The following is an 11,630-nucleotide window of genomic DNA, read 5'->3' as shown; positions in this document are numbered from 1 at the left end:
ACTAGAAATAGATCATAGACAGCTGATGGCAGTAATATGACCCCGTCTGTACTGAGAAACGCGCTTTAAGAATACGATTTGAAGTGGTAGCTGCTCGCTTGCCGTAGTGCGGTGGTGAAGTCTTGGCGGGGACTTTTGTAAATATCAACAGCTCGGCTTGCGAAAACATGGAGGAGCCCGAGAAGAGCAGTGAATCCGATTCATCCAAAAGTAATGCGGATAAGGCTGGTGAGGTTTATGCACAAGCGTCGACCCGTCGGAATGATTCGGTGAAATCTTCTCAGCCTAAACCGAGGCTCAAACTCTTCAGTAAAGTGATGGAGAAGAGTCTGCAGTGGCTGCTGGACAACGCCAGGTAAACTCGCTCTGATTTAGCTACTTTTGGCATGTAAACGGGTTGTTTTATACTGTATGTTATTAAGTAGCTTCACGGTTTAAACTTTGCTTCTTTATGTGTCAGTTTCGACAGATTTTCCCACTATTTTCAGCCACTGTCAAAGCAAAACCCTCAGCTGACTGAAGTCATGCATAAACAGTTCATCAGTCAACTGCAGACTTTAGTACAGGTAATAATGCACAGTATACTGTTGGTCTGTTTCATAAGTTTACAGTGTTTCACTCCATTATGCACATAAAGCCATAGCTATATCTTATATATAGTTATATTAGGTCAAAGGTGTGGGGGAAAAGTAGACTAATACATTACAATCTAAAGTCACTCACAAACTTTACTATCTTTCTGCTTAACCACTGATTTATCAAGGGTTGCTACAGCGGAATGCACCACCAATTACTCTGGCATTTGTTTTATGTGGCATTTGCATTTCCATCCACACATGGAATTTGGTACATTGTTTTATTTTAAGGAAAGTAATGTGAAAGTATGTGTTATTTATTTGTTTTTTAGAGTAAGATAGGCTTTAAATTGTATTAAACAACTTTTTTTTAACCAACATGTATATAAAAGGTGGTTTTAAAAAGGCTAGCATAATAATTTAGCTGTAATTTAATTTATTTAATTGATTACTGATACATTATTATTAATGTATTATAATTTTTATTAATATTTTAATGACTGGTATAACAGTCTTCTAAAACATCTTTAAAAAATTAATCTGTCTTATTTTTATACATGATTTACAAAGAAGACACAATGTTATTTAACGTAACACTTTATATATTAAAATAAAAATAAAAAAATATCTAGAAAAGTCACTTGATGGCAAATTAAAAAGTTATTTGTCGGTCACAGGGCAGCCACAAAATTAATAACTCACAAACCACTTTACCACTGGCCGTCAAGGTAGGTTTTGACTTTTTTTTGACTTTTTAATGTACAATTGTTTAAAAATTTTATTTATTTTTTTCAAATTGTTTTACATTTTTATTTGACAAGCAAGTAATCTATTAAAATATATGCTTTTAATCGAATAAAATATAATACATTTTTATGTGTGGTCATTTATTTTCTTTTAATGTTTTTAAACTGGTCAAAATATCAGGACAGTGTTCCATTTTACATAAATGCACAAACCTGGTTAAAGGTTTTAGAACAGTAAAGTTTTCAGTGGGTTATACAGAAATCCAAGCCTCTATTTATTCCATCCAAACTACAGCAAAAAAAGTTTGAAATAATTTACTATTTAATTGTTTTTATTAAATCATTAAAATGTAATAAATTGACCACTTGTTAGGTCCTTTGTAAGTTTCACAAGTTATTTGTAACAGTAAAGTAGATGTAATACTTGCAATTAATATCCTTTTTTGGGAATATAAAAAATACATTTTTGCCAACTGAATTTGAAGTGGACAAAATGTCTGGTTCATAAATTTATACATTTTATGGAATCCTTGAGCTTAAGATATTTTGTTGATTATTTTTTTTCCTAATTTACTTAAAACAATAAAATAAATGATCTGTGTGTGAAAGAGGATGCATTACACTGCATACATGATCCTCATTAAACTGAAAGCAAGTCTTGAAGGTCCTTTAAAATGACTTGATTATTTCCATTAATTCTGTAGTTTAGTCTAAATATAGTTCAAGCACACTCTTAATTCACATTAACCTCAGATATTTCACTACAAACATAGTATGTGTGTAATTTGACTGATTAATCTAGGTATCATCCAGCAGTTTATAAAGTCAGAGTATATTTTAAAGATAGCAGTAGGGCTGCACAATTGTTTGTTTCAGCATCAATATTGCAATGTGTTCACAATAGTCACATCGCGAAAACAAGTAATGTTGAGTCTGGATTATAATTTACCATTTTGAATGTGTATTTTGAGGCTGTGACTATATGAGGGTTTTAAAAGCATTCAGGCATAAGAAAATTTACCATTTGTAATTTTGTCAAATTAATAATGATTTATTCTAATAAATTGTTTATAAAACAAAGACTATGAGGAATTATTTGACATTTTATTATTCAATTAGTATATACCTGAATACAGATAGACTCCTCTAAAAAACAAAAAGGCACTGTTTATTTAATTGGCATCTTTTGCTTTATGGAATTTCTCTACGCTCCTAAATTTCTTATTTTTTATGCAGATGCACACTCCTACAGTCACCCCAATCAATCTAAAATTATAATTTCTTTCCAAATAGTTTTTTTTAACAAATATAGTGAAATTTTATTCCTATCGCATTATATATTGTGATTGGTCTGATCATGCATCTGATGTTTTGGCTGATGATTTGTGTCTTTAGAAAGAGATTGCCACTGTGATTGAGGAGGGAGACCTGCAGGTGAAGTTTGAAGAGTTGGATAAACTGGAGGAGCTTGCTAAAGAAACAGCACAAGCTGCATGGTGAGTTCACAGACTAATGCTTTATCATAGAAGAAAACAATTATAATATGCAAAATTACTGTTGTTACAAGAGCATTAATGTTAAAATGGTTTCAAATAATTTATATGCATTTGTGTACACTATACAGATAATGATAGCATTAATCCTGGAATTTTTTTTTATTTGGGAGATAAAAGCAATTGTAAAATAACATTTGTGAATTGTCAGACTGCATGTTAAATCAGAATTTGTACAAAATAAAGTCACGATTCTAAGAAAATGAAAATATGTTTTCTCCCGTTTTAATTTTTCTGAATTCAGTGATTTGATTTAATAAAAAAAAATGTTTTATGATTTATAATTATCAAAAAGCACCTCCAATGTATTGAAATTATTCATCTTATTTAATTTAACAACAATGTAGACTTTAACAAAAGTTACAGTTTAAGAACCCTATAAAATACATTCAACTTTTCCCTCAGATAGTTTTTTTTTCCTGATAAAATTAGAATATGAAAATTGTTGGGCGGGTTTTAATGTAAAATTAAAGTTTTTATTGCTGTTATTATTACTTTAAGAAGGTTTCTACAGCAGTAATAAAGTTCATTCATGATTTCAGCTAAAACAAATGTTTATTCAGCGTAATATTTTACATATATTAATATGGCGTAATAGTTTTCACAAATAAAGCTATGTAATGCTCATGATCTGACTCTTATCTGTTCATGTTTATTGCTTGAGCATGTGTGCAGAAAAGGAAACTTCAACATTTGTTTGTAAAATCATGCAGGTCTAATATTTAAATAGATCATTAAAGCATAATAGCCATAGACGATATACGTTACACAGCACTGTGTTTGGTTCATTCATTCATTAATCACCCAAATTCATTGATATTCCTCATTACACTGCTGGTTCAATCTTTTTAAAAGGGATTCTGTAATTCTCCCCATGTTTTCTGAATCACATATATCATATTATTCTTTAGTAAAAGCCTGCAGTCAATAGTAGAGCAGGTAGTCGTTTTATCATCCAATAATATTTTAATCCTTTAAGTTGCATACATAAATACATGTATGAAATGTATTTTTGATTTATTAATAGTCTCATTTATTTATTGTGCATTGATGCTTAGACTGAAGCTCATGCTTTATTTTGCAGGCGTCCTAGTGGTGTTCCAGAGCAGGACATCTGCAGTGACTTAGTGTCAAGTTATAAAAAGCAGGAGGAGTACATGCGGATACAGCTGAAGAAGCTCCTGAAGGAGAACGCTGCTCTCGCTCAAAAAGTACAAGCTGGCAGGGAGAACATCACACACACCGAACAGCGCATCGCATCAGGAGTCCAAGAGTGGAAGGTAAAAGGAAAAAATATATATTTTATTTAATATTGTAACACATTTTCATTGTCACGTTATTACAAATTCAGCTCTGCCTCTCTTTTTTTCTCCACATGCAGGCATCACTTGAAGATCTGGAAGAATTTGTTGTGACTCTTTCGCCATCTGAACATTTTGAGTCTCTCTAACACCCACAGTCTACAGTTTAATGGAGCTTGAATACGAGCTTATTGTGCATCTGCATGGTTTATTTTGTATTATAATACTTAATTAGAATGTGTGTTCATTATTCATTAAACAGCCTTTGCACTTTTCTAACAGTTTTTTTCTAATTTTTCAACTGTAAAGGATAAAGAAATAAAAAAAAACACAAATAGCATTTTCTACATTAGTACCTTAGTATTTAAAAAAGTATTATTTGGAATTGTTGTGTAAAAAATAATGTACACACTGGAATTAGATCATTGGGAAGGAAGTTTTTTTTTAAATACTGAAATAATATTGATATGCGATTTGCTTTTAAAGTTCTTTTTAGAATTGTTTTCATGATTTTTTTTTATATTACAGTAGTTTTAATATAGTATTTTATTTCTATTAGAGCAAATATTTAATCAGCCTTATTCGAAACTGTTATTTGTACACAAAGCTTCTATACTAGCTTTTATGTAATTAACAGAAAGAAGTATAGAAAGAAGTATCTCCCAAAATCATTATCAAGTTTTGGATTTTAAGGCTAGAAAATCGACGCAAGGAGTAAGTTACCAGATTGGCCTTTTAATAATACAGATAATATCCAACAAATTGGGGGACACTAGAGGGCACTGGTTGACTTTAAAAATAAGCTGAGTGCGTTTATGATCTAATCATTACGGTAACGCTACTGTTGATAATGTGATGAACCGGACAGCTGCTCGCTGGTATACACAACTCCGGTAACCGGGAGTTGTGTGCGGCTTTTTATTAGTATTTTTATAATAATATGTAAATGGTTTAGATTCAAATATCATGACGGAAATATTTTCTACTTTATTCGGACAAAATGACGCACAGCCGCCCTCTGGACCAGCAGCTTTAGGGTTTGCTCCCGGAAAACCTCCCCCTTCTATGCCGCCAAACCAGGCGCCAATAGCGGCCCAGATGCCAGGACAACTCGGGGATGATGGGCCTCTTCTGCGAAAACCCGGAGCTATGAACGAACCTTTTTATTTACTACGAGAACTCCCAGGTAAACACTTCTATATGAATGCAGTAATGTTTGTGTGTGGTTTTTATGAATAGCAACATTGTAAACATATTAAGGTTGAGCTTTTGTGTTCTGATTCAGTTGGAAACGACCTGACGGGAAACACGAACCTGATCACGCATTATAATCTGGAGCACGCCTATAATAAGTTCTGCGGGAAGAAAGTCAAGGAGAAACTGAGCAACTTTTTACCAGAGTTACCAGGTAAAGCAGTTCTATGTGTTGGAGAAAGAGAGGAGTATACTGGGAGATATGACCAAAACACCACGATAAATGTCAGTCATATCGATATTATCACGATAAATGTCAAATCTCCATTTCTTAAAAACAAGGTTTTTGCTTCTGAATTAAATCTGTGGACACAAGACAGTTAATAATACTGTAATAATATCATAAATGCATCAACTAGATGTACATTTGCCAAATCTGAGGTACAATATAATGATAAATATTACACATGTATTGAAACAGGTTTTTATTCCATGACCCATGGAGGACCTCAAAACCATATTGAATTGCAACCTAGAGATTTCAATGAGAATTAATATTAAAAAAACTAGTCGAAGTACATTACACATAAATAGAAATGTTGTGGTCACAACAGTTACAGTAATTCCATTTCATATTTCTGTTATACATTTAATGCATTTATACGTTTATAAGCGCAATACATAAGGCTTACAATGCTTAAACAATACCATTGTCCAGTTACTGGCACTAGAGTACATCCATGGAAAAAAAAACTGGACTGTTCATGACACAGTGAGTACGTTTACATGGACACCAATAATACTATACAATTATTACAATTCTCTGATTAAGAGTCACTGTCTACCATGTAAACAGCAATTTTTCGATCCATTTAATCCGTTTAAGGTCATAATTGAACTAAGCTGATTTTAGTGCAGTACAGACATGAAAACACCTTAATCAAACTGCAGTTCAAGTCAACAAATTAAAAATGAAACACCTGAAATTACATGAAACTCCAGAGGAAACATGAATAGCGTGGTGACACAATGATATTAATCGAATTATGTGCTATAACATGGGGATCATGACAGGAACGTTAAAAGGAACTAAGGTAAACACCTTAATCATATTATTGTCTCATTCATATAAAGGCAAATCATTTGATTACTGATGTCCATGTAAATATAGTCAGTGTTTCAGTTGTTTCTCAGTGCCATTGAGAACATCAGCAATGTTTTATCTGGTTCTAATCTAAATCATTCAGACATTTGTGTTTTCTTTCTTATTTTTTTCTCTTTTTTTTTTTTGTCTTCCAAATTTAAACATGTCTTTTTGGAGCTGCTTGCTTGATCAATCCGAGACCTTGATGCATGTAAACAAAATTAAACTTGTGCTGCAGATCCATGTGGTGCAAATGAGCCGCACAGTTAGTTCTGTTTTGAAACCAGCATTAAGGCTCGGTTTCACAAACAGGGTTTAGCATAAGCCAGGACTAAACCTCTCATAAGTTGAAGTTATCCTGCAGCATTTATGAAAATTTCTTAGGAAAATATGCTGGTGTACATCTGGAGACAAAACAATAGCACTGACATATTTTAAGATCTCTCACTGCAGGTTATTTTCTGCTTAGACGGCTCAAACATGCAATATAATCTAGAACTAGCCTCAAGCCATGTCTGTGAAACTGGAGGTATATTGAATTTATTGAATGCTTGTTGTTACATTACATTGAAATAATTATCATATTGCGTTATCGCCCAGCCCTTCTATCCAGTGTATTAATTGAAAGTCAATTTCACAAATGGTGATAAGCAGATCTTTGGCATAAATAATTAGTATACCATGATATACTATTATCACAGTATTTTGACAGCGAGATGTTCTCATATTTGCAGGTATGATAGACTGTCCAGGGGTCCAGGATGGCAGTTCTCTGCGCTCTCTCATAGAGAAACCTCCCGTCTGTGGAAACTCATTCAGTCCGCTGACAGGAGCTCTACTCACTGGATTTAGACTACACACTGGCCCGGTGAATCAATGCATTAACACGGGCCCTGTTCACACCTGACATAAGGAATGCATTATTATCAAAGTCTATAGAATACACAAGATGTGTCACTCATATAGTTTTGAATAGGAAAATGTGTTGACGGTCAATATGGCGAATGAAGCCTCGCCTTCTAGTACAGGAGCCAATCAGCAATCACTATAGATAGAGGAGTTTCTGGGGGAGGGGCTCACACCAGATTTTTTCTGGTTCAAACGTTTAGAAATGAATCTAAAGAGACAGTTGTTGTTCAATTTTATTGTTGTTTCCTAATAGAGCCTTTTCACAAGACTGTTATGACACATTTAACGGTCATCATAGTCTTAAATCCTTAAAGGTAAAACAAAAAAAATTTAAAGTATGAACATTTATATGCATTTATGTATGTATTAAATCATCTTTGCGTCTAATTACAAAAAAATGAATTGCTGCTTATGTGAGGTGTTTATAATGCAGTGTCTTTGGGGCTGAGAGTAAATTTGGCATTCACTCCTCTGGCTGCCGTCATCAGTCTCACGCTATTTTTTTCCTTTTTCTAAAAGTCTTGATAACACCATCGAGGAGTTTTTTTAGTTGTTATTATCTCTCTCATTACAAATGAACAATGATAGCAAATGTTTAAATGTGGCTTGAAGCATTTTGAGCCAGAGAAAGAGGCCAGTGGCACTTGTAAATCTCAGTTTATATGTGTTTTCCATCAGATTTTTATTTTCACTCTCCGTCTTTTAATCCTGAAGTCTTCTGAAATGGCAATAATTATTTTTTAACATTAATAGATATACATAATTCATATCAAATTCACATTGTTTAGATTACTAGAATGGACACTTTATTTTTCTCCCAGTTAAACAGCCACTTAATGAGTGAGTTTTAGCTACTTGTAGCGTTCAGAAAAAACGAAATACCCATGAAGATACTCGACACAGAGGAACATAACCTACTGCCAGCAAGTGTACGGAAGTGTTATTGCAGAGCAACACAAACAGCATGTATACAGTAGTATAAATGCACGACTACCCGCAAGGCAGGCACCGTGGATCACTGCGATCACGCAGAAGTATAAATCAGCCATTTTAAAAGGGATTTTTGCACAATTGGTCCCCTTTTAAACAAGATGTAGACAGCATATTTTCTAAAGCAATCTAAATGTGTTCTTTGAGCTTCATCTTTATAGTGTTGGTTTGTGTTGCAGCTTCCTGAGCAGTACAGACTGATGCACATACAGCCACCAAAGAAGAAGAGCAAACACAAACACAGACATCATCACCCTCAGGATCCTCTACCGCTAGGTCACTTCAAAAGCTCATGGATTTTCACATTTTATTTCCTCTGTGCACCACATGCATGTTAACTTCCTTTCCCTGTGCAGAAACCCGCACTGACCCCACCAAGAAGAAGAAAAAGAAAGATAATGAACCTGAACGCAGGAAGAAAAAGAAAGACAAGAAGAAAAAAAAGGTGAGCCACTTTGTTGATGCGGCGCAGAATCTTACAAATTTACAATAATTAAAAAGTGTATTGTTGAACAAGGTTGAATGCTACAGGATGTTCCTGTATAAATAATAATGCGTTATTAAAATTTTAAAAATGTATACACATAGGAAGCAGCTTTGCTTTGGTGTAACATCTGAGCAGCCTTGAACAATGCTCTTTATAATTATTTATCATTTTTGCTTCACACAAATATTATTTCAACAGTAAACTGTGTTTATTTTACATTTAAAAGGATGTGTAAGCTTAATGAATGCGCCCTCTTTTACATGAATATTTTACACTAATATAGTTGTGCATATATACTTTAGATTAGTCAGTACTAAAGCTAAGACTGGAACTGATCTAACAAAAAGACTTAACATCACGGTCTAAAAATGAGACCAGCCAAATTAATTAAAGGTGCAGTAGGTGATTGTCTACAGAAACATTTTTTGATGTGCAGGTTGAAAGTCTCTTCACATTCCTATAGTAATGATTAAATTAAATGATCTAAATGTATTTACATGTATTTTTGTATTCTGGGTAAGTCATAAGACTAAAAAATGTTAATTCCCATAATTCTGATAAGTAGCCCAAACTGTCTGTCAACAAATGTAGACTTGTACATCTGCGCTGCTATTCGTGCAAATCTGCCGTTTGTGTGTGCACGTGCGTTCACGTGCACATGAGAGAGAGCGCGACCAGTAAAAACAAATGCTGAAACAAAACTTTATAATCCTGAATCAATATTGAAGTTAGTTTTTATGCTGGAGGAAGAACGAGACCATGGCTGAAGTATTTCTTTTAGACAGGTCATGTTCTGTTTTAAAACTATTAAGTCACACAAAGCTGATGTAGATTCTGTTGTTTCACGGATGTGTTATATGCACGAAAGTGTAATTCCTGCACCCGCCAGCCAACCACTAAGCATACAGTAGTGGCTTTAGGACAAAACGTGGGAGAGAGTGAGACCAACGATCCTTGTATGGATGAAATATTGCACATTATGACAAGTTTTGCTTGCTACACGACTGAAAACATGCTGGATATAATACAGTATTTTGTACTTTACAGTAATAAAGTATTGTAAAGTTTTTCAACTGGCGAATGACAAGAGTTAGTGGGCTGTCTACTGTCATCTTTGCAGTGCGTGTTTGTGATTTCAGGAGGCGTGGCTTTGAAAAATAGGGGTGGGACTGTTTTCTAAGATATTATGCTAACCGGTTAGCATTTTGGCAGATCACCTACTGCACCTTTAATGAGAAACTTTTTGTACAAATTTTCTGTCTCTCTATTCCTGAATGCGTTAGGCGATTTAATTTAATTTGAATAAATATAACAGTTTGATACAACACCAAAATATATTGACGATTCACAGAGAAATTGATTAAAAAAAATAGGAATTTTCCAAAAGGGTTGCAACTCATTTATGCTTTAAACCGTATGCATGTGTGTGTGATTTAATTTTTTTTCTTAAATTTATTTGAATAAAATCATTGTTTTTATCTTTTACTAAAACTAAATAAATTTTCAAACTTACTTTAGACATCTTGCTTCTCAATAAATGTGTCTTGATTTAAGTAACTGATAAGTTATTCACAATAGGAAACAAGACAGTATTTTGCAGTATAACATTTTATAAATAATATTAAAATATAACACATTAGGGCTGCACAACATATTGTTTCAGCATCAATATCACAATGTGATCATTCGCTATAGTCACATCGCACATTTGCATGTGTTTTTGATGCCGCTGATTGTATAAATGATTTTAAAAACATTCAGCTATATGAAATTGTACCATTTGTGACTTTAACAACAATTAATTTTTAATTATTTTTTATTTTTATCATTCAAGTTTTACTTGAATACTGTTAGACTCACACTTTATTTGTATTAAAACACTTTATTTGTATCTTTTTCTTGATTGTATTTATAGATTGTTGTGCATGAAAATACTCGCAACACATGCAAATACAGAAATGCACTGCAAATAGCACAGACCACAATGAAAATGTGCCAGAGGACCCCAAAAATGTTAAAAATAGTAATTATAAGAATCTAATTTTATAAATTATTTCCAAATAGAGACAGTCATCTGGTGAAATTTTATTCATATTGTAAAATATATTGCAGAGATATATTTTTTCCAATATTGCGCATCCCTATAACACAATATTAAATGCTCAATGTTAGTGGCATTCAAAATCAAATCGATGGTCTGCACAGTGTAGAATATGTCCCTAGAATCTACTTGATACCTTAATTATGTTGTAGAATAATTACTTGTTTATTGCTGGGACCTGTCACATTTAAAGTACACCCCATTTAGTCTTGTTAATGCATTTAAAAGGTCTTGGTCTGTTCCCTCTTTTCTTTTAGAATCGACACAGTCCTGATCATCCTGGTGTTACTGGATCTCAACCCAACAGCAACAGCCTGAGATAGAACAGTTGTGTGTGTGCGAGTGTGCTTGTTTGTATGTATGTTTGCACACATGAAGTGATGTTGAACTGTGTTAGAGAATCTGATATGGACCAGTGCGGTTGATTGATGTTTACAAGGGCCAATTGTTGATGATTTTTGACTTCTTTTTCTGGTTATGATGAAAAGCTCAAGGAATAAACTTTGTTATTCTTTATACAGTCTTTAAACACACTCTTTCTTTTTTGTTCACAATAACAGATCATAAAGTGTGCCAAGAAAATATCCCCCACACCATTACACCATCACTAGCCTGAAGTTGTTGATGCCA

The 11,630-nt window shown here is 33.4% G+C and overlaps 2 protein-coding genes across 2 annotated transcripts; both read left to right on the top strand.

Annotated features, from left to right (window-relative positions):
- The first annotated feature begins 59 nt into the window (after window positions 1–59).
- Window positions 60–4,456, top strand: si:dkey-6i22.5. Its single transcript, NM_001386276.1, has 5 exons — window positions 60–355; window positions 461–566; window positions 2,717–2,817; window positions 3,959–4,154; window positions 4,256–4,456. The coding sequence occupies exons 1-5, from the start codon at window positions 168–170 to the stop codon at window positions 4,322–4,324; spliced, it is 660 nt and encodes a 219-aa protein (NP_001373205.1). The 5' UTR covers window positions 60–167; the 3' UTR covers window positions 4,325–4,456.
- Window positions 4,457–5,049: 593 nt separating this feature from the next.
- On the top strand, window positions 5,050–11,516 carry med19a (mediator complex subunit 19a). Its single transcript, NM_001076591.1, is given in 6 exon segments — window positions 5,050–5,361; window positions 5,461–5,583; window positions 7,248–7,381; window positions 8,592–8,688; window positions 8,769–8,857; window positions 11,258–11,516. Coding segments are annotated over 6 exon segments (729 nt in total). The 5' UTR covers window positions 5,050–5,141; the 3' UTR covers window positions 11,324–11,516.
- Window positions 11,517–11,630: the final 114 nt, after the last annotated feature.

The sequence above is a fragment of the Danio rerio genome, chromosome 14 (genome assembly GCF_049306965.1).
Source record: "Danio rerio strain Tuebingen ecotype United States chromosome 14, GRCz12tu, whole genome shotgun sequence".
Taxonomy (NCBI): domain Eukaryota; kingdom Metazoa; phylum Chordata; class Actinopteri; order Cypriniformes; family Danionidae; genus Danio; species Danio rerio.
This window is presented reverse-complemented; position numbering and strand designations above follow the sequence as displayed.

What these genes read in the sequence shown, in the direction of transcription:
- si:dkey-6i22.5 (NM_001386276.1), top strand. Translation starts at nt 168, where the DNA reads ATGGAGGAGCCCGAGAAGAGCAGTGAATCCGATTCATCCAAAAGTAAT. An exon ending in GAAACAGCACAAGCTGCATG is followed by an intron (nt 2,818 to 3,958) that starts GTGAGTTCACAG and finishes TTTATTTTGCAG; the next exon opens with GCGTCCTAGTGGTGTTCCAG. An exon ending in CAGGAGTCCAAGAGTGGAAG is followed by an intron (nt 4,155 to 4,255) that starts GTAAAAGGAAAA and finishes CTCCACATGCAG; the next exon opens with GCATCACTTGAAGATCTGGA.